The sequence below is a fragment of the Andrena cerasifolii genome, chromosome 5, assembly GCF_050908995.1.
Source record: "Andrena cerasifolii isolate SP2316 chromosome 5, iyAndCera1_principal, whole genome shotgun sequence".
In the NCBI taxonomy this organism is placed as follows: domain Eukaryota; kingdom Metazoa; phylum Arthropoda; class Insecta; order Hymenoptera; family Andrenidae; genus Andrena; species Andrena cerasifolii.
This window is the reverse complement of record NC_135122.1, coordinates 16951466-16973803: the sequence shown is the minus strand read 5'-3', so window position 1 is coordinate 16973803 and position 22338 is coordinate 16951466. Positions and strand designations below refer to the sequence as shown.

General features: G+C 43.7%; 3 protein-coding genes and 1 long non-coding RNA gene across 5 annotated transcripts; 2 read left to right on the top strand and 2 right to left on the bottom strand.

Annotated features, from left to right (window-relative positions):
• The first annotated feature begins 232 nt into the window (after positions 1–232).
• On the top strand, positions 233–4535 carry Sec3 (exocyst complex component Sec3). 2 transcript variants are annotated; one of them, XM_076812824.1, is made up of 12 exons: positions 233–468; positions 586–1081; positions 1367–1521; positions 1725–1952; positions 2047–2283; positions 2354–2594; positions 2666–2883; positions 2953–3143; positions 3229–3596; positions 3680–3825; positions 3904–4098; positions 4187–4535. In XM_076812824.1, the coding sequence occupies exons 2-12, from the start codon at positions 634–636 to the stop codon at positions 4337–4339; spliced, it is 2580 nt and encodes an 859-aa protein (XP_076668939.1). In that variant the 5' UTR covers positions 233–468; positions 586–633; the 3' UTR covers positions 4340–4535. The 2 variants fall into 2 exon arrangements, with proteins under 2 accessions (XP_076668939.1, XP_076668938.1); XM_076812823.1 differs by having other exon boundaries at positions 536–1081.
• Positions 4536–5068: 533 nt separating this feature from the next.
• On the bottom strand, positions 5069–6113 carry Cox7b (Cytochrome c oxidase subunit 7B). The gene is made up of 3 exons (XM_076812826.1): positions 5918–6113; positions 5315–5475; positions 5069–5236 (listed from the first exon to the last, which is right to left on the bottom strand). Exons 1-3 carry the CDS (start codon positions 5961–5963, stop codon positions 5177–5179), a joined length of 267 nt encoding a protein of 88 aa, XP_076668941.1. The 5' UTR covers positions 5964–6113; the 3' UTR covers positions 5069–5176.
• A 128-nt stretch (positions 6114–6241) lies between these two features.
• Positions 6242–8918, top strand: Alien (COP9 signalosome complex subunit 2 alien). The gene is made up of 9 exons (XM_076812825.1): positions 6242–6661; positions 6971–7165; positions 7231–7356; positions 7436–7603; positions 7677–7851; positions 7930–8068; positions 8163–8379; positions 8461–8601; positions 8680–8918. The coding sequence occupies exons 1-9, from the start codon at positions 6608–6610 to the stop codon at positions 8797–8799; spliced, it is 1335 nt and encodes a 444-aa protein (XP_076668940.1). The 5' UTR covers positions 6242–6607; the 3' UTR covers positions 8800–8918.
• Positions 8919–18436: 9518 nt separating this feature from the next.
• LOC143369313 (uncharacterized) lies at positions 18437–20796 on the bottom strand. Its single transcript, XR_013085374.1, has 3 exons — positions 20597–20796; positions 19115–19203; positions 18437–18574 (listed from the first exon to the last, which is right to left on the bottom strand). It is a non-coding gene; the product is annotated as an uncharacterized LOC143369313 (long non-coding RNA).
• Between the last annotated feature and the right edge of the window lie 1542 nt (positions 20797–22338).

Sequence of the window (22338 nt, the reverse complement as noted above, 5' to 3'; positions counted from 1 at the left end):
AACTACCATGTCAAGTGAGGCCGCAGCCAACCAGCGTCGCCGGGGAATCGGTTGTCGACGCTGATTGGTCTGGCTTGCCTAGCTTGGTTTGACTTGACGGTGGCGCCGTTTCGTTTCCCACCTTGGCGTTGATTGGTTGATGTCGCGACGCCATTGTGCGCATGCGTGGCGTTCTCCCACCGATAAAATAACTAGCTGATAAGTTATTTCCGCCCCACGCTGTACGTCACACAGCAGAAGCGCAGCTATGTGAATTGTGAAGCAGAGAGCTGTCAAAGAATGACACTGAACGGCACTGTGTTCAATAAAAGATAATGGAAATGCGAGATTAATACATCTTGTTAGTGATTTATAAGAAAATTATCTTTATATGCAAGTTTGTGATCGTTAATAGAGTTCGAGGACATGTATCTGAAGTTAAGATACCCTAACCTTTTAAAAACACAGCGTCAGGAACACATTAAGAAGGTACAGAGGTTATGTAATTACACAAAAATTTGTAAAAGAGATTTACAGTTGACTACTTGTTTTGCAGACCTTTGTAAACTAATAAATGGATGATTAATAAAATGTTATTCCTTTAAGGTACCAATAGTCCTACACAAGGAACAGTAGAGAAATTTAGGAACAGCTATGGCAGCGATACGGCACACGCTGCAGAGAGAGGTGTTTACACCTAGCGATGAGAAATTGCTGAGCGTATGTTACGTGAGTAAGGCATATAAGAAAAAGAAAATGAGTTTTCTTTGCCTGACCACAACTACTGACACACCTCCGTCGTTGCTCCTCTACCAAGTGAAGAAGAATGATAAAAATGTGTTCAAGAAGAAGCAATCGTGGTCATTGAGCGATATTCAAATTGTTGACGGGGTTAAGAATGATTCCGCGGATATAGAATTGCACATAGATAAAGTGTACAAATGGTCGGTAACAACAGCTCAAGAGCGGAGGACGTTCATTAGCAATTTGTACACTTACTCTTGTAGTTTTCCTCAAAGACCGCAATTTAAAAATATTCCTAAGGAATGGCTTATAGATCCGAGCTTATTGAAGGAAAGCGATAGTATCACCTTTACGCCAGGTAAATATGGTTGCTGTTTTTTGTAAACTTTTAATACTTGGCTTCTGAGATGTGTAGAAATAATTCCAAAAGCAACCAGAGTTGCTTAACTGTTACTATTGTTATATTCTACACCAACTGTCGTTCGAGTTCCTTACATCTAGATTTACTATGCGTAAGACGTAGACATTCAAGTATTCCAAATTTCATATACTTTTGTCTAATATTGAACGTCCGATACATCCTTAAGTAAATAATTATTTAGTGCCATACATTTTGAGGTAATTCTTTTGTGGTACTTTTCAGAACTTCTTACGTCATCTATCACATCAGATTATCAACCTATTACGGAGAGAGAAGCTACTGATTTAAAACAGATGATGGAAGATTGTGAATATGCAGTTTCTAATGCTGAACTCTTTATGGAAACACTTTCCAAAGATCTTTCCATTCTTGACGGGGTAAACTGATAGATTTTAGAGGATTACTACAACTACATTACACCACTTTTGCATGCTTTCCATTGAACTATTTAAACGTAACATTATCGGAGTTTCGTCAATCTTGGTTTACATATAAATTTTTGCTTGCGATCTCATTTCTATTTAAATTTAAATTAACAAATTCCTATTTGATATTAATTCTTCGTAATGAATAAATACAGGAAAATGTACAGTCAGTGTTGGCATCGGAAGCTCGTGTAACTCAATTGATGAACAGCATAGAGGCAGCGATAACTGAAGCTTCTATTGTCGAAGCCCGTCTCGCAGCTTATGACGAAGCACTTGGTAGAATTAGGGAAGTTATGGCTCGGGTGGGTCAGAAAAATCAAGCCATCCACACAGCTAATAATAATGCAAGACTTTTGTTGGATCAGTTGAATACAGTAATTGTAAGTTTATATGAAATATTTGACTCGTCCCTATTTTTTAAACATTATATAACCATTTAGCTTAAAAAGAATAATCTAATTCTGAATTTACAAGTCGCAATTAGATATTCTGCCAACCCATCAGCGTATTCTGAGCGAAGCTGAGCTTCCCGGAGAGAAAGAGGAGCTCAGCCAAGCGGGCGCTGCCCTTTTGAAAGCGGTAACAGCTCCTTTACCAGCGGGACTTGATAAATTAAGTGCAGTGACTGAACAGAAAAGACGTCTCGACAAACTTAGAGCAAAATTTTCTATAATCGTAGCTAGGCACCTAAATAATCTGTTCATACACTTGGTACGTTTGCTTGCGTGAGCGACGTTGATGAACGAAAGAAAGAAATTAATTTATAATACCTATTTAATAGGGCAACGATGTTGGAGATATATCGATGGCAGTGGCAGACTTAATTCTTCCAACGCATCAAGCAGTTCATCATGAACTTGAACCATACACTGAATTAATGCAATTATTAAGAGCGTTAGATAATAAGGCTTTTATACAGTTGACTAAAGTTTATACAGATACAATGAGCAAATTGTATAAGAGGGACTTGAAACGATTCTTCGAGGAAGCAAGAAATAAACTTATTTCTAAACGGCTCCAAGGTATAACAGCAGATTTTTATATTTTCAACAACGATGAAGTTTGTCACTTAACAAAGAAGCATTTTCTTAAGCGAATACGTCAAGGTCTAGTGGACAAAGAGCAGAGGATTTATTGAGTCCAGCGCCTATTTGCCTGTTAAGCGGCGACGTATGGGCACCCGTAGGGGATGGGAATCTTTTAGACACAGTTCTCGATTGTATGCTCTCGCAAATGCAACCAGTTTGCCTCGCCGAACAAGCATTCTGTATTTCGTTCCTGCAATTGGATTCTGTTCTTTCCCCGTCAAAAGTACGTAGATCATGTTGCTACAGATTTATTGCAACATATAAAAACTAAGTATTTTTCTGAATGCGTCAGAGTAGCGAAATGGAAGAAACAGATAATGCCAGTAACGGAGCTGCGAGTCCTGGTTCAGTGACTTCTACAGCAAGTAAAAAATTGGAGAGACAAGTGAACGAAGAAGTACGCGCGACAATGGCTGCTATATTTCCATCATTGGAAACTGAATTGAATAATTTTATTGCCTTCTTGGATAAAATCGACAGCTTGTGAGTCTCGTCCGACAAAAATTTTATAACTTCTATCGATACGAAGCTGTGGCTTACGTGCTAATTTACGGTACAACGTTTACAGCTGGTGTATGTATGTCTTAGTACGCTTATCCCAGCATGTCATGTCAGCGCAAGATACTGGTTCCTTTCTATCCATGACATTTGCTTCGGCTTTGATTCAAGTTAAAAGAGCATTCGATAAATTTATGCAGACGCAATTACAGTCAATCTTGTGCGATGTAAAAGTGAATCGTAGAAACAAGTGTGGTATATTGCCATACGTGGAAAATTTTGAACCGTTTGCGAGAACAGCAGAAAAGATTTTCAAGAACTCGGACAGGAAGGTTGATCTTGAGAAGTGGTATACTAAATTAGTAAGTATAATGTTCGAAGCTATCGTCACTCATAGCAGAGAGCATCATAAGACTCCGCAAGAAGTTATCAAGATGGGTAAGTTTAAACTGTTGTTGACTTAGTGCTGGTCTCTTTGTATTTGGTAATACTTAATATATAATAATTATGTTACGCCGTAGAAAACTTCCACCACTTGTACGATCTTCTATCGCAATTAAAAATATCTGTTCTTGATCACGAGCGTAAGGAAGCCAAGCAAAAGTATCAAGATGCTCTGCGCGCATATGTTACCCAATACTTTGGGAGACCTCTGGAAAAGCTGAATGTCCGTTGCTTGAATCTCTGATATTATTTCTGTACTTGCCCGTCTTTCGCCTTGTTGTAATCGTTACTCCATTCGCAGCTGTTTTTCGAAGGTGTACAAGCCAAAGTCGGCGCTGGAGTTAAAGAGTCCGAAGTTAGTTATCAAATGGCGTTCAGCAAACAAGAGCTTAGGCGTGTCGTAAAAGAGTATCCAGCCCGGGAAGTGAAGAAGGGTTTAGAAAATTTGTATAGGAAAGTTGAGAAGCATCTGTGCGAGGAAGAAAATTTGTTGCAGGTGAACGAAAAATTTACTTAGTTGACTCATTGATACTTTACTCTTTTTAATAGATATTCTATTGTTACATGCTACACTTGCTCCTCAGGTGGTTTGGCGTGAAATGCAAGGTGAATTTATTGCACAGTATATATGCATAGAAGAATTAATTCAACGATGTTACCCAGATAGTATGGTAACGCTTGAGTTTACTATACAAGAGATTTTAGATTTCTTCTCAGAAATAGCTCGATCTCATTGAAGACCTCAGTAAGAAAGAAATTGTAAAATAAAGGAAATTTCACAATTTATTTTAGCGCTTAGATTGAAGTAGGCATACAAAATAATAAGAGAATATAATTTCTTAAGAACAAAACGTATGTGTGCAATTTTTTTACAAGACCCACTTGAACTTTATACTTTTTCTGTTTATAAAACAGGTGAAACTAAAAATGATTTACTTAAGGGGTCATTCTGGTAATCACGCCGCAAAATTCGGCAACATTCAGGTTTTTTTTCTCCGTGAATACAATGAATAACAATGTCAAACTTTTTTTCATTTATTAAGCTACTTGTAATGTATACGGAACAATTTTTTAAATACACTTTTAATTGTGTTTTTTCAATGTTATCTGGAGTTCAAAGGCGCGATTTTTAACTCCAGATAACATTGAAAAAGCACAATTAAAAATGTATTTAAAAAATTGTTCCGCATACATTACAAGTAGCTTAATAAATGAAAAAAAAGTTTGACATTGTTATTATTCATTGTATTCACTGAGAAAAAAACCTGAATGTTGCCGAATTTTGCGGCGTGATTACCAGAATCACCCCTTAATAAAGCTTAGCTTGAAGTTGAAATTATGTAAAATAAACAGATAAGGCTGGAGATTGTTAGAGAAGGGAAGAATATATCCTTTAAATTATTATCAGTTATCTGCTTTTTGTGACAGAAATATGCAAATGTATTAAGCAGAACACAGGAAGCATATTTATAATCAACAAAAGTGTTGTATTATTCTTCGAAGTAGAATAAGTACAAGATTACAATATTTTTCATATGCTACGGTATTTTATTTGTATTAATTTATCACATAATTTATTGTTTCGGTGGAACTGGTGCATTGTAATTAAGCCACAGCATTCCATTCATTCTACCCTGAAAATTTAAATACCATCATGAATTAATAATTCAATAACGTTAGAAAAAATCAAATTTTACTATGTCGATACATACAATTACGATGGTACCAACAAGCGTAACAACACCAACAATTAACTGTAAATTATATTTTGACTGAGCTTTGTCGTGCGCTTCCTGCCATGAACCACTTGGCACAGGTAATTCATCCATATGCGGAGGCCTGCAGTCGTGGGGAATTTGAAACGAACGAGTACCTTGAATTATATTAATTTCTTTTAATACGCAATAGTAGCTAAAATTCCTATTGCATTGTTCCAACAGATCTTTAATACTGCACGATTATTTATGGATAAAAATCAATATTTTAGCAAACTTCGCTGCCCTTTTATGTTACGTTTTATCAATTACGCATTTAAATTCTTACTCCAGAAATGTTACAAGTGATTATGAGTTCCAAATTCAAACTGAAAGTAACGAATAAAAAAGAAATTAAATATCGAGCTTATTTCAGTCACAAATTACATGAATATTCTATTCGTTTGAAAAGATAAAGAAACCGCGCTTCGCGATACTTATTGAACATTTTCGAGATGACAGAAGAGACAAATAATGAAAACCGCTGTTATGTAAGATCCGCCTGGCACAGAAATATGAAGATTATTATGATAAAGTAATTTGTAATATGTATTAACTCACCACTTCGCGTGGTTCGAAGAACCGGTCGTAACATGTGCCGGAACATTTTTGTGTATAAAGGGGTTTAAGTTTAAATAAGAGGCAATAATTCTCGCTATCACACGCTATTGAAGCAGACGGTAAAGTGCTTCCACAATCCACCAATTCGTTCAATACCGCCACAGACGAGGAATAGGATAGAGGATAAACTTCGCATCTTATGAGAGTTCGTGTCGCACGAACTGAAATACCGACTTGTGAAAAATCAAAGGTTTTGACGCGCACTCTATATTTTAGAGCGGTGACTTGAGGAACTAATTCAACACAATCGCTGTTATATTCTCATTTTGTAATATTGTTATATTCTCATATTGTAATAATACGAATACAATTCAATGAATCATAGTAAAAATTGTTTGGTAGCCTTCGAACATGTAATCCTGGAAAAGCAATTATCCACGGTTATACGTAGGTAGACTTATTTGAAAACAATTCGGGACAATTAAATAGAACGATATCGATGCGGTATCCAGCGGTGGCAGCGGTATCTCTGCAGAAATGCAAGTCGCACAGCGGACAGTGGACTGCACATGTGTAGGATCTGTGCACGCATGTGAATTTCAAAATACAAACTGGCCTGTGCTTGCGGTTGTCAACAGGGTAGCGTGAATTTTTTATTTTCAAGATTCACGGTCTTTAAGTATTTGCAAAATGTCAGACGGCGAGGATGATTTTATGTGTGAGGAAGAGGAGGATTATGGGCTTGTGAGTATCCGTTTCCTTGTAGCAGAAACGTTGCCACACTGGGAAACTTCCCGGTTAGGTTATAGGTTAGAATCCTCATTTTGACGTATATAAATTTTATAAATAGATTCCGAGGCTTTTTCCAGCGATTCAACGACGGGGAGCGATATTATTTTCATTTCCTTTCAGGACGAGATTGATGCTGAAATTTAGTTGGCCTATTAATTTTGTATAGGTTATACAGATGCTCTCCTTTTGCTTTGATGCCGTATTAGGTTATTATAGAATAGGATCAACCCCGATGTGACATTACCTTGATGATACTTTTAGGAATACTCGGAAGACTCAAATTCAGAACCAGACGTCGATTTAGAGAATCAATATTATAATAGCAAAGCGTTGAAGGAGGACGATCCGAGGGCGGCACTGCAGAGTTTTCAGAAAGTTTTGGATTTGGAGGGAGGCGAAAAGGGTGAATGGGGCTTCAAGGCTTTGAAGCAAATGATAAAAATTAATTTTAAATTGGTGGGTTACTTAAGCTAACGCTATTTAGGAACTTATCTGTGAACTTTATTATTTCATTTCACCAGAGTAATTATAAAGAGATGATGGCCAGGTACAAACAATTATTAACTTATATTAAGAGCGCAGTTACGAGAAATCATTCAGAAAAGTCTATAAATTCCATATTGGACTATATCAGCACATCGAAGAACGTGAGTAATTTAGGGTGTAAGCTTCAGATCGATTCGAGTTTCGAGCGCATATCCTCCTCTCGCATATGGAACCTTCCAGATGGAATTATTGCAAGACTTTTACGAAACCACCTTAGATGCGTTGAAAGATGCCAAGAACGATAGGTTATGGTTTAAAACCAACACGAAATTGGGAAAGTTGTACTTCGATCGGTCGGACTTTAATAAATTAGCCAAAATATTGAAGCAGCTTCATCAGAGTTGTCAGGTGGGTTCTGCTTAGCGTAATCTGCACGAATTAAGATAGATCCGTCCATTGAAATATCGATGTGTTTTGCTAGACCGACGACGGGGAGGACGATCTGAAAAAGGGGACGCAACTTTTAGAGATCTATGCTTTAGAAATACAAATGTACACCGCGCAAAAGAACAATAAGAAATTAAAGACCTTGTACGAACAAAGCTTATATATTAAAAGTGCTATACCACATCCATTAATAATGGGAGTGATTAGAGGTATAGTAGCATAGTTGGTACTATTAGAATTTAAAAGTTACGTAAGGGTACTCAGACTGTGTTTCCTATTTTCATAAGAATGTGGAGGGAAAATGCACCTAAGAGAGGGCGAATTTGAGAGAGCACACACAGATTTCTTTGAAGCCTTTAAAAATTATGATGAGTCTGGATCACCAAGACGCACCACATGTTTAAAGTATTTAGTTCTAGCGAATATGTAAGTAAGATAAAAGAAAATTACCATCTACCACAACGTTAGCGGGATCAGCTGTCGATGTTCGAACTAACACTCAAACTGGCTATAAAACTAGGTTGATGAAATCTGGTATTAACCCATTTGACTCCCAAGAGGCAAAGCCATATAAAAACGATCCAGAGATCTTGGCGATGACGAATTTAGTGGTCAGTTACCAAAATAATGATATTAATCAATTTGAACTAATTTTAAAGCAAAATAGGAATAATATAATGGATGATCCCTTCATAAGAGAGCACATCGAAGATTTATTACGTAATATACGCACTCAGGTATGCTACCGTACACGCACGACTCTTCGAACAGCTCGTAGAACACTTTGGATAACAATGAACGTTCCTTTGGCATTATAGGTTCTGATTAAATTAATAAAACCGTACACTAGAATTTATATACCTTTCATAAGCAAAGAATTGAATATCGACGTGGCGGAGGTCGAGAGCCTTTTAGTGTCTTGTATTTTGGATAGTACGATTCGCGGCCGTATCGACCAGGTAAACACGATAACATCCATGTAGTCTAAGAATATATACTTTCCATCGGTTTCACGCTCGATTGCACTCTATTAACAGGTGAATCAAGTTCTCGAACTGGATAAGAAGTCAGTATGCGCAGCACGTTACAATGCACTCGACAAATGGACGCGCCAGTTGCAATCCCTGCATTTAGCTGTAGTGAACAAAATGTCGTAAGCAGCATGGCGCGTGTGATCCCGGTACGAAATCGAGCTCTGAACCATTACTCTGTATAGTATATCATAAATGCCTGTCTCCGACTATATGAAAAATAAAATCTGTTGTGATATAAGAAAGTTGGAACTTTAATGCGATCCACTTGCCGCACCTTATCGTTGCGGCATTCCCTTTCACCGATCACGCCTATTTATGCCGACTGCGGTTTTAAGCTTCCCTTAGATCGAGTCTTCTTAATTCATTTCCGAGGAGTCCGTTCTTTAACGATCATTTCAGTGGCGCAGCTATGCCGTCTCTCCTTAATTATTGATCTCGTTCTAAATTTGTTTGCGAGGGTATCGAGCTATTTTTAAAAAACATAGCCACGTCGAGACCGACCAAGATGCTGGCAGTTTTAAAGTTATGATCTGGCTTTCGCATCCCCTCAAGTTTAATCCTCTTTTCGAGTGTAATCTTATTTGCTAAGAATCGGTTATTTCGGGAAAGAAATTCGCTTATCTTAGCCTGCGATGAATTTTGCGGTGAAATCAATTCTCAGATTTTGAGCGCCGAAGAAATGCTGCAGCGTAGTTACGCGGTAACGCTTAGCGACTAAACGATTCTAAAGGGATACCGGCAGATTTATTCAAAACTCGGGTTCGGTGGTTTTCAATTAACAAAGCCGAGGATTCGTCTGGCCTAATTTCCATGCAAGTTCGATACAGGGCGCTCGCAGGCGAGGAGCCCGTGGAAGGATGTGCTTGAAACAGAAGGATGACGAACGTGCCGTCTCGGTGGAATGGCCCGGCTGGTTTTAGCTCCGTTTCAAGCATTGTTATTCAGTCTACGTTCGCGCCTATGTAAATGTTGGTTAACCCCAGGCAGGGCGGGCGGGCCAGGCTCCCTAGGCTCGTCCTACATCCTCGCCGCCCCCGGGATGGTATAATCCTCTCGTCCTCGAACCGGTTCATCCTCATCCTCGCCACGTTTAAGGTGGCAGCTTGCAAAGCTACAGGGACTCGGCTCGCTGGGAAATCAATTTCCAAAGTAAAACCGCCGACTGATCGTCATCCCTTGCTTCTGATTTAGCGTCTGCGCCCGGTGAACTCTCACCGAACTTTCGTTCTTTATCAGCCTCTGGAGCAGAGTGCACGCATATCTATGTCCCTTAATTGAGGCTTGTCTCACGGCTGATTATTCCACAGAAACATGCCCTCGGGTCTTGAACTGGCAATCCTGGAGTACCCTCATCAGCTCACCAGTGCTAAGACCTTGAAGAAGGTTTGACTGGTAGCGTTCCGCGATCGAGCAAGCAGAAGTTAACGGTGTAAATGTCTTCGGGCTCATTAGAGGACCTGGCTGGTGGCACTGGCATGCACCCCTGTGACAAAACTGCGGGGCTGAAGGCGCAGGCGAAAGCCTGGGTACTTTGGAGAGCTTTGGCTATGTACTCAATGCTCCCCGATTGTAACGGGCTCCGAGCACGCGAGTTGCGGTTCTTCGGGCATTTAAAGGCCGTCCAATTTCGGCACGTAGCACTTGGAAGTCGTGAAATCGTCGATAGAAGTGCTCCCGTACGTTGCCGGCGTGTATTTTGGCATTAAGGCTCCGCGGCTCGCGGTTTCAGCTGCAGCCAGCGTGATTAGCGGGCATGCGAGTACACGCGTGGAACGACGTCGGCGATAACGACTATGACGACGGCGCAACCCCAACGTTAATTGGCACTTGCAATCAAAGCAGAGCTCGAAATACCTGCCGGTATTCACGCGGCTCCTCCACAGACTTTGCAATGAAATTTTCCTCGAAATTTCCTCTACCTCTCTCCTCTCTCTCTGCGCGAGACGAGATCCAAGGAAGGGCACGGCGATCCACTCCCGCTCGTAGATCGCTGGCCGTTGCTCCTCGGTATCACGATCGATGATCCACGGACAATTTATTCGGGAAAAGTGATCCTGGCGATAAAATCGAGGGGTTCGTCAAGAGTTTACCCTAAAGGGGTGGTCGACGAACTTACCTCAGCAGTCAATAACAATGAAAATAGGGGAGAGCAATTAAGTTGGTCAGTGTCCACTAAGTTAAAACGAGAGTGGGTGGTTTGCACGAAAATAACGGATCGAGTCAACAGGAAGTCAAAGATTCAACTAAACATTAACGAACTACCGGCCACTGTCTCTTTCCCTCGCTCATTCTCCCCCGTTTTTCCTCTCTAATTCGAGCATCACGTCCGTTGCAGCCGCATACTGCAACGTACGCGAGGGACGTGGCTCCGGTGGCGTCCAGTCCGCGAGCGGATTCCACCCTTTGAGGAGAGTTAATTTAAGTGAAAACTCCATTCCCAGTGTCTCTCCCGGCGGAGGGTGCCGGTCTGCGTTCCGCCACGAGAAAAAAGGAAATACCTACCCCGAGTTTTGTATCTCTTTGCCGCGTCTGTGGTTACTGCACCGGGGGGGGGGGGGGGGTGGTTTTACGGATCTTCCAACAATTCGACAGATTCATCGAGCGAATTCCCAGAGCCTCTGTCCCTTCTGTCCGAGGTGGTTGAACGGTTTAGGGTGATCGAGATTAATTCCATTAATGAATGGTCGAAGGATAGAGGAAAGGAATGGGGTCCATTACCGAGCGAGCTGGCACCGGTCGAATGGTTTTCCCGTTCTTCTCACCCTGCGGGGGATAGGAAACTTCATTCATTCGTCTTGGTGGATACCTGCGAAGTGGCCAGCTTTAAATTGAAACCCAAATACACGCGATCGGGGGGTGCGAACCGCCCGGAGGGAGCCGGGGCTCGCCCCGGTTCCGCCGGTTATTTTTCACCCGGTGGTTAAGACCACGCATTAAGGACGCTGTCGAGGGAGACACGGGACGATTTCAGTTAATTTTCGCGTCCAGAATTTTCCCCTCTTCGTGACTTCCCGACGAAATCCCTAGGCCTGAATCTAGATCGTTGCGAGCATCCACGCTTACACTTTCATCCCTTCGAGTTCTCTTAGCTTCCGCGGGATATGTACGTAAATTGCCTTCCGCGCTATGCGCACCATTCTCTCGGGTTCCTCGCCGGCCGAAGTGCAGACCGTGTCGCAGAATTAACGGAAGAAGACACTTCGGGCAAGAGCAATTTTCTCGCGGCCGTTCCCCGAGAAACAAGCCACGATAAGAACCCATCGCGAGAGACGACTCGCCGAGGGACCATATATCACCGGGGCGAGGAATATAGGGGTTTTTCGACGCGGTCGTCGCGACGCTAGGCCGAGCGTATAATCTCTCAAGCATTGTTCGCGCCCCGCGTCGATTTATCCAGCTGGTGAGCCGGGAAGGGATGGAAGGAAAGGTGGCCGCCGGGTCGGCGATTCCCGTGAAAACGGCCCGCGGAATGGTGAATAGGGCGGGCCGGGGTGGTGGCGGAAAGGGAGAACACATCTGCCAGTTTTTAGCGGCGTCACCATATATCATAAGTGCGAGTGAAACGTTGAGGGCGAGAGAGGGCCACCGGCTGGACCATCTATCTTATACGGCTTAACTCGCGCGGATGTATCCGATGTACACGCGCGAGCAGCTCGCTCGTAGCGTGCTGCCGCATACAGGGCTGAGGCCCGCCGTGTGTTCGTGCCCCTTTTACCGAGGTGGGTGGCAAGAGGGTCGCGTCGCCGCTAGTTTCGATGGCAAGACAGCCGTAACGCAATAGTTGAGAGGGTGTCCCGAGAACGGTTTTTCCCGTTTTCCCCGACAAAGTCGTTTCGCAGCGTCGCGTAACTTTCGCTGGGACGAGCTTTCAGAGCTGGATGGAATTGGACAAGACGAATCGGAAAATTCAATCGATCGCGGCGCAGGGGGATGTTTCCCCTGGACGTGGAGTTAGCTGCCAGTGGAGGTGTTATTTTTTAGAGGAGAGTCCTTTATCGTGTGCTTGGTGGCATGGTGGACGATCTGTTGCGAGGTTGCGACAGCAATGGCAGGGTGAATTTGGAGGAGTTTCAACGTTTCATCAACCGTATAGCCTAGCTTGGTCAGGGACTCGAGGTCGCGCTGATACCATTGCGTATCTTCCTGTCGCGCCCTGTTTAAGGGCATCCATGTTCCGTGTCACGGACCATTGATCACTGCCATCACCCACATCAGTATCAGCGCGGCCTCGGATCCCTGATGAAACTGGCTACGATGCTGATGAAACGTCAGAACGTTTATCCAGAGAGATACAGCTATCAAGCTAGGGCGAGTAGATGTTCGATTCGGTTTGCTCATCGAGAAGTCGAACTTTTCAGGGGAGCTTTAACGGGGGTGCGCGTGGAAAGTTTGCTGGGGAGTTTCCACGAAAATGCTGGAGTGATCGAGGGGTAGGAATTTTAATCTCAGGGAAACAGAACAGGGACGGCGGCCGAAGTTGAACGCGTGTAAGCCGGATAAAAGGGTTTCGGCATATTGGTAAATTGAGAAGTTCTCCGCGGGGTCACGGTGAATCCGCGACATTTACATTTTATGATATTTGTCGAGTCCTTCGACCCTCTTGCCACCGGGGCCAGACGTCCCTTAAGCCAAGCCATCCCAGCGTTCCCACACAAATATCCCGCCAAGAACGTTTCCTCTTTTCCAGCGTTCCTCTTTTTTTTTTCTCCCCGCCGCGCGCCGTTGTGTATTATTCGCGTGATATATGCGACGAAAAATAGAAGGAAAGGGAACAACCACTCATTACCGAGATAAAAGGAGGAACGAGCTTCGAAATCCGCTTTCGCGACGTTCCCCTTCATCTTTTTTCATCCGACCGTGGACAAATTTTATTTATTGCCTTTCCCCGGGGGGAATGGATCTCCGTTGCTCTTTATTTCCCAGAGAAACGATGGAGAAGCGTGTATTCGTGGCATTTCCTTTTTTCACGTGCACCTACGCCGGGCTACGTTACAGTTAACCACAGATCATACTGCGGGATTGAAACTGTCGTTTCTATTCTCTGAAAGGAAAGAATGTGTCGAATTCAGAGTCTTGCGTCGATGCGTTTATTCTTTTGCTTCGTGTAGCAATTAAGGTAGTTCGTAACCAACTATGTTAGTCAAATTAGAGTTGGGTAATAAACGATTAAGGGGAGGTTCCGGTCTAGAGCCCCAAAAAATAGGTGATCTTTAGGAATTAATTAAAGGAAAACTACTAGATATAATTTAATGGGACTTTTTGCATTGTATTAAGGATGTCTTAAGTTATAGACATATATTTTTTGTTTTATAATTATACATTACAGACGGCACTGAGGAGTCGTTAAAGTCAAGGCGTCAAAAAATTCATCCAAATCGGTGCGACCTGTATCCCCAAAAGTTATTATCCGATTCGACTGAAACTTTTTTTATTTTGAAGAATATACTTCTGGCCAGGGGAGAAACCAGGAAAAATGCAAAAATGACATTTTTTAAGAAAATAACGGCACTTGAAGTTTGAAATCACTTTTCCCCTATATTTTTCGTCCTTTCAACGCCTTTGAAAATTATAAATTTTCAATTTTTGTATTTTTTTATGCTTTCCCTCCTAGCCAGAAGTATATTCTTCAAAGTAAAAAAAGTTTCAGTGGAATCGGATAATAACTTTTGGAGATACAGGAAAAAGGAGATTAATGGAGATTAAAGGATATTAATCACGACTGAAGTAATTACCATTTTGTAATTGAATGGGATTTTGTTCTTTAAATAAATTTTCATAATCGCTTAATGTACTTTAATGAATTTGCATTAAAAATATTCTTTTCCCTTCAACTCGGCTCCTCCCAAGATTAAATCCTGGTTGAGCCACTGTAGGTGTGTACTACTTAGAGTTGCAATTAATCGAAAATTCGAATCTCAAATTCGAATATTCGTCACAGGCCTAATATATACCAATGGAACATCGAAGGAACTTGGCCGAGGTCCGTTCTCCACTCTTCTTTCCCCTTGATCCCGACGCAACAGTATTTCAGCACTGAGAACTGGCGCTCCCATTAATTCCAAAATAATTACGCGCACGCGTTTGCGTACGATACCGTGGCGGTCGTTATTGTTCCGCTGATATCTGGATCGCATAAATACCGGTATCCGTTGCATTCATTCGGCCCGTTATCGTTGTAACGGCGAGCATTTATTACGCAGCTGACCGAAAGGGCTGCTCGACCGTTCGCGTTGTTAATTCCATAATTGAACGGGCGCGATACGGCCGTCCGATAAAGCAGCTGGTTTTCCGTGAAAAATCGATGGACTTTCTTGAAACCCATCCCAATACCGACGCGGGGGGGGGGGGGGTGAACAACGAGATATTACGCTCATATTTTGCCGACGCGAGAACGCGAATTAACGTAGTTGCCCGCAGGATCGGGGACACTTTAATTTCACCCCATTCCAGTGTTCGTCGGGGGCCTTCCACCGTGCGAAGAAAATTTCCCAAGTTGTTATTAACACTGTCAACGTTTGGGCACTATGGAAAAATAATAGTGAAAGTTTGACCAAAGCTCGCGTTCGGCGGGCGATAGAACGAGGACGGAGCCAGGGGGTGGAAAGAGTAACAAAATTCTACTGGATTTTCAGTTACCCGGCGATATTACTTTCGACCCGTATAACAGGGTAAAGATTAAAGCTTTCCCTGGTTGAATGCGAAATTTTCAATAGACTCGAAGTTCAACAAGAAGGGAACGGCCGCGGAGAAATGTAATTATCCTCCCCCGTTTTAACAAGCCCACGAATCATTTCCTGTCGTCGATCCAATAACTTGCGGCCACCGCCGGTCGCACGGGGATCCTTTTCTGCGAGCGTGTTGGTAGCTGCTGGATCGCGGGCATCTCGTTCTCGCGCGAGCGAGCCGTCGCGTCGGTGAGCGGGAGTTTTCCATTTGCCCCCCGGCGACCCCCACCCGCCGATTGATCTCGAGCGACCGCGCCTCGCGATAACTATCCTCTGGACTCATTTAAGATAAACTTAGCCGAGGATCAGCGGATACGTGATTTCCACGGGGTTCCCTCACCCTCGCCTCGAAATGTACACGAGAGGATTATTACGAAATTATATAGGATCAATGGCTGGCCTCTACGTGCCGTCCGCCACGTGTGACGAGTTCGAGAACCCGATTCGTTATTTCGCGAACGGATAATCGGGACGGTCGCTCGACCGCGCCATCGTCCCTCTCGTTCGTAATAATTAACACGATTATCCGCGATCGGCCCCGCTGGAAAATGAATCCCGGGAAGGGGGTGCCCCCTCGTTCCGATTCCTCGCGTTTCATGATCTTACGGATTTGCCGTTCCATCCAGGGAGATCTAATCAAACTCCGCGTAAATTCAGACAGCATTCCGCGGACCCGAGTTTCCGGGATTTTCCCTAACTTTCTGTTTACCCTCAGCGGCCTGGCGCTTCCTTATTTCACCGTGGAATCAGAAGGGGAATGTTTCCACGGCAGAGCAGCCAGCCTCGCGTCTCGATATTATCCCCTTCCTGTTTCTCTCCGCGCGTTGCACGATGACTCCCGGAAATTTACATCGCCGCTAGGATTCTCCCCCTCCCGCGGCATCAATGCGTATGCATTACACCCCGCCGACGAAAACAAGCGCCTTAACGGGTAGCTCGCTGTCGGATTAGCTGCAGTTTCGAGCCCGGTAGGTATTAATTAGGCTATGCAAAGATTCTCCGCGGCGCGAGCTTCGACGTTGATGCTCCCGAGGACGTACGCGCGCTAGACAGGACCGGCTGCCGCTAATCAATTATGCTGATTAGCCACGGGGTGGAATTGGAAAAGAAACGCCCCGCGCCTCGGAATACTGATTTCCAGCGGCGGGGAAGGGTGTTGGATCGGGACAGAAGGGCGCGACCACGCGTCGAGCCGCTGGCTTAACGAAGTTTTCACGACCCTGTTGTCGCGATGCTCCCGCTAATTGCGACACTTGGCGTTACGCAGCCTAGGAACCGCACCGTCGCGGCCCGTTCTCGCTCGTGCCGCTCGGGAACGCGCGCGACCATCTTACGGTGACGCTGACACATAATTAGCCGCGATAATTGCACCGCGCTAACTGCCCCGCTAACGTTTTTACTGTTCCGTTCTCCGCGATCCTCGCAGTTTAACCTTGATCCGCGCGACACGTCCACGAGAAGCTCGAGGCGCGTTAATTCGAGAGGGGATGATTCCTCGGGGACGGTGACGGCGCCACTGTCGTCTTGATGCTTCCCTTATCGCATCATCGTGCAATAAACCCCGTCGCGTCGTTCAATTTACCACGCATAGGGCGCACTTTACGCGGGGACCTTTCGCTGGAACGTGCCGCAGCTTCAACCCCTTAGACTCGCAGGATTCTTTTTAGCGCCCTTCGTCGTTGGGGATATCAGTTTCGTACACCGATGGTTCACGCGTCTTTACTGATTTACGTGCCTACCAAGTTAGTGTTGTATAAAGCTCGAGTCTTCGAAGCTTTAAGTCTTAAGGGGTTACGCCACCCTGAGGCGCTCGAAACAGCACTAAACTAGACGAATTTTTTTTACTGATACTATGAGGTTGAAAATTATTTATTTTCCTCTTATGGGTAGAGCATGTATTAGTGCATATATTGTATAAATACTGTACAAAAATATTAAAAAATGACCGAGTTACACGCGTGACTAACATAACAAATTATAACGAACATGTTCGTCTGAAATCAAAAACCCTTTGATAAAATTATGATAAAACACAAAAAGAACAACACAGTCACTATAATATAAATTTCAGTATATTATCTGGTCTTCTTGTAACATTTGTAGCGTTCCTGCTCACTGCATTCTTGGTTTGAACGTTTCTCAACATAAAATTAATTGATCATTGTCGTACAACACCAGTGTACCGAGTGAGCTAACCGAGCAGATCATAAAGGCGATTTAACCGATTTTGTTTCAATCGTCAAGGGAACCGAAGTACATTGCGCTGATGATAACATATTCACTTCACTACTTACAATTTATGCGACTCGAGCCTTCGAGCTTGAAGACTCGAGCTTTAAAGGCTAGAGCTCTCACGGCTACAGGGTTCGAGCCTTAAAGGTTCGAGCCTTTAGAGTTTGAACCGCGACTTGAGCTCTCGAAGCTCGCGGCTCGAAGCTCATTTTAACAACACTACTACCAAGTCTACGTTCTAGCTTCGTAGGAGCTGGGGATTCTAGATGCTTGGATCCTTTACAATGCAGTTTATCCTATCACCGTGCACTCGATCCAACGTTGCGTCGTTATTAACGAAAAGTCACTTGGATAAATTGGCATCGAGGGGCAAGTGGATCCCATCGATCGACGCAAAGTCGATTCCTTGCGTTTCATCAGCTGCCTAGTTAGCTCGATGGCCCTCCAGCGCAGCGGCAGCCTGCCCGTAGTCAATTGCGCGCTGCTGGATGCTAATTTTAATCGTTCCGATCGCGGGCCAACAATTGCGCCGCCGCTCGTTCGCATTACCCGTGTTTCATTGATAAGTGTATCGTTACGCGTAACGAACGATAACGTTGTAATTTCCCGCGCTGCCCTACACCCCTCGCCCACCCCCGCCACTGTTGGTTACAGTCGCGCGTAGAGCATAGCTCGAATGGCTCGACGATTCGCTAATTTGTCTGCAGTTGCCAGACCGAATTCACTTGCCCTCTTAAGCGGTTATACCTAGCCAGGCGGCCGAAAAGAGGCGAATATATGTGAAATTCTTTTGAAGAAACGGAAGCGTATATTTATACAAAACTTTTTGCGCCTAAAAGAGCAACATTTAAAGAACATTTGGTAAAGTAACAAGCGACATCCAAGAAGCCTTTTTAAAAATTTGGTTTTGCGGTGAGCACTGCCATTCGGAACCAGATTATCTGAAATCAAAAAACAAAAATGATTTCGTTAGTACATTAATGTATCCTCTGATTGACGGAGGGAATTTCCGAAATATAAATTTCAATTTTTAAAATTTTACAGGTCTGTCCACGAGCCAGAAGTACGTTCTTCAAAATAAAAAAAGTTTCAGTCGAATCGGATAATAACTTTTGGAGATACAGGTCCCACCGATTTTGAGAACGCTGTTTCGAGAAAAACGCGTTTAAAGTTCTACGTGAGTGCCGAGTGGCCGGGTGTTACCCTTGCATTTGCCGCTACTCAAATGCCTATAACTTCGGGAATTTTACGCGTTTCAAAAAATCCATTTAAACACGTATTCCTAAAAGGTCAAACATTCGAAAAATTAAATAAAAAAATTGATTTTTAGACCGGAACCTTAAGCAGAATCGAATTATCGCCGAGCACCTAACAAAACAGGCGCCTCCGTTCCAGCAAAACACCGTCTTTCCGCGGCTGGCCGTCTCGTCCGCCGAATTAGCTACTTAATTAAACTACTTAGCCACCGGTTGAACACGCACTTAGCCCTCGCGAAATTCATGCCCGCTTGCGCGAATACTGTATCTGCAATTTCTGCGTCCGTCTGCTCGTCACCTTCGCCCACGTCTATCTGCAATTAAAAAAAATCAGCAGACCTGCGCGGCCCTTGTCTCCGTCACCCCTCTTTAGGGAGACGCGTATGATTCCGTCTCCATCAGGAATAATTTAAATACACGGAAGGGGACGGGATCATTCGCGAAGGGGAATACAGGAGAGGAAGGAATACAGCCGGCAGCTTTTCAAAATAGATTTTCGTGGTTTTCCACGGGGGATTACGCGGCGCCGCGCTGATCCCGAGGCTAAGGATTTTTCGAGACGGTGCCGCTGAATCGGGCGATTTACGGCAATTTCTCTGAACGCTCCCGCCTCGGGGCGGCAGAATCCACCGTTTACAGTTTACACGGTCGACAATGGGGGGAGCGACACAATTGCAGCGGGCTGTGTTTAAGTGCTTTAAACCGTCTAAAGCAAATGGCAAAAATGGTAATTAGGATGTATAATGTATCTAAAGATTATCTAGACCAGTGGTCTCCAACCTGTGGGTCGCGAACCCCTGGGGGTGGCGAATAGTGTTCCTTCTCGAGAATGCTTTCTCGAGAATTTCTCGAGAAATTTTATAATTGCTTATTTCTTGTTTCTCGAGAAATACTATAATGCATAAAATACTATAAAAGCAGAAATAGCTGGTAACGCAGATGCAAGCACAGCCATCACACTAAATGAGATAATTGAATATATTAAATATACTTAAAGATATTTAATACATGTTTAAGATAATTAAATTTTAATTAAGATAATTAAATGTCATTAAGTTAGAATTATATTCTGAAATACCTATCTTTAACGTGCTTACTTTACCTAATTAAATTTACCTTACCTTATATAGGGGGAAGATTATTTCAATATCATAAAAGGGGGTCGCGACTCAAAAAAGTTTGGAAGACACTGATCTAGACCATGCGCATATTTTTGCCAGATTAGAATCGGCAATATCAGAGGGTGGTAACAAACCCCTTCGCTACAGGTACCTACGTAAGTCGCGATAGTAAATAAATAATTTAATCAATCCCCTTTAATCGTAAGGCAATCCCGTTTCGAGTTCACCGAAGGGGATGCACGGGAATGTTTGTTACGTGTTACATTCGCCACACAATCGAGCCAGCCAGGTGAGCCGTGTGTGTTCAATGCAGAGGATGCGCGCACGTGTAACAGATATAAGTCGCGCGGGTCGCACATGTCTGGCATACATGTTGCCCTCCTACGTTCTCGGCCCCTCTGTCCCTGGTCCCACGCGTGTATCCGCACTGTATCTTCATACGTCTGCCGGTCTATACGTTTACGGTGGTGACGTGACTGACGCCTAATCACGACACCTTCGCGCTGGGAGAAATACCGGGGTATCTTAGGAATGCTGAACCGGGTTGAGTAAAAGGAGGCTCTTAGCAGCAGTGGCAGATATGTACTTAAACATGCTTCTTGCAATCGTAAGTATTCAGCCTCCAAGTAGTCTAAGCGGTGAGTTTGAACACTGATCTTGTCAAGCCTAAACAGGCCGCCGTCACAGACACTATTAAGTCCGCACTCGAAACGTTCACTTATGACTTATCCCATCCTCGCAAGAGCTCGCAACATTCAATTCCTCGATGTTTGCCCCGGTATCAGAGGGTCCGCGCACCGCACCACCCATCCGCGATCGGGAACAAAAGCTCGCCAGCCCTGTATCACGTGCGCGATCTCGTTACGCGCGGCTCGGCTCGCCAAAAATGCACTGTCAGTTGTATATTTATAACTTTACGTCCTTGGGAGGCGTTACGTCTGCGATCCACGCAGCAAGATACTCGCCCGTAACAGATATAAGTCGTGCGGGTCGCACATGTCTGGCATACATGTTGCCTTCCTACGGGTCTTAGACCCTCCGCTACCCTCCCCCTCCCCTTATGGCCCGCCCACCGCCACCCCTATCCTGGTCAGAGTTCCAGCGGGAACTCTGCTTAATATTGCAGCGTATTACTGCAAGCGCCGAGCGCCGCGCCGCTCAAATCACACACCGGGTGTCGAGTTTTCGGCGTGAATCTGGCCCGGTCGGATTGTAGGGGTGGGTTGATTAAAGGGAACACAGTTAATTCGCTGGATTGTGTGTCCTAAACGGCGGAGGGTCTCCCCGGAACCATATTCCTTTACACTGCATCCCCTTTAAACTCATCGAGCGATAGGCTTAGCTAACCCCGCTTCACAGTGGTCTGTACAGTAACAATCTAGCGTAATCATCAGTCGGATGGAAATGTTTATTATTTGTTTGAAAAACACCATCTGCATTAGGGTGTGTCAATTTTCTGAATGTTTTAATTTTAAAAACGACTAGTGAGAAAACGGTGCAATTTCAGGTTTAAAATTAACCACTACCTTTAAATTCTGTGTAATACATTATTTACCCAGTTGGAATTTCATTTGAAATTATAGAAAAATACGGAAATTATTAAAATTATTAAAAAAAAATTAATAGTTGAGCTTATGAACCGCAACAGAAGCAAACAAGATGTTGCTGGACTTTGTTAAATAGTATTAAATTTACTACATAAATGACATATGGCTAGATCTGTTGTTAAAGTTACATAATTTTGTAATAAATACACATTTCCATATATTTTCAGGCGAATGTAATAAACACTAATTTCCACATATTTTTATTTTCATTTTCATGCTTTTCTTTTCTTTTGTAGTTAAATCTTACTTAATTTTCACTTTTTTCAAGTGCGATTTGAAGTAGCTAAACCTCACTAAAATCAATTTCCGAAGATAGATTCAGCTTCAGGATTAAAAACAGCATTACTTTGTCACTAGTGATCCTAAATTTTTGAAAAATTTTAAATTTACCCATAAAATTGACCCACCCCAATCCACATTGTTTTACCACCCTTAAAACTTTCACCTCTCGCGCTCCACCCAGCAGGAATGGTCTTTTAGTCACACATTTGCCGCGGAACGGAGCTGCGAGCCCCGAAATAAGGCTCGCTCCCAATATTCCGCGCTCTCTGGCCGCTCGCCGGCGAGAGAATTCAGCGGGAAAGCGACGGCCCTTCGATTAGGCCACTCCATTTCCCGGGTACGGCCCTCCCGTCGAAAGTAACGGGCTAAATCCTCCGGAGACTTTCATCGATCGGCCCCGAGCGCTGCAGGGAAACGGGGCTGCTCCGGTGCCCGCTCG

Coding starts and splice junctions, on each gene's coding strand:
- Sec3 (XM_076812824.1), top strand. CDS start 634: ATGGCAGCGATACGGCACACGCTGCAGAGAGAGGTGTTTACACCTAGC. Junction 3,144..3,228: donor TTGGATAAAATCGACAGCTT/GTGAGTCTCGTC, acceptor CAACGTTTACAG/CTGGTGTATGTATGTCTTAG. Junction 3,597..3,679: donor GCAAGAAGTTATCAAGATGG/GTAAGTTTAAAC, acceptor GTTACGCCGTAG/AAAACTTCCACCACTTGTAC.
- Cox7b (XM_076812826.1), bottom strand. CDS start 5,963: ATGTTCCGGCACATGTTACGACCGGTTCTTCGAACCACGCGAAGTG. Junction 5,476..5,917: donor TCTTCGAACCACGCGAAGTG/GTGAGTTAATAC, acceptor ATATAATTCAAG/GTACTCGTTCGTTTCAAATT. Junction 5,237..5,314: donor TTGTTGGTACCATCGTAATT/GTATGTATCGAC, acceptor TTAAATTTTCAG/GGTAGAATGAATGGAATGCT.
- Alien (XM_076812825.1), top strand. CDS start 6,608: ATGTCAGACGGCGAGGATGATTTTATGTGTGAGGAAGAGGAGGATTAT. Junction 6,662..6,970: donor AAGAGGAGGATTATGGGCTT/GTGAGTATCCGT, acceptor TGATACTTTTAG/GAATACTCGGAAGACTCAAA. Junction 8,602..8,679: donor TTCGCGGCCGTATCGACCAG/GTAAACACGATA, acceptor CTCTATTAACAG/GTGAATCAAGTTCTCGAACT.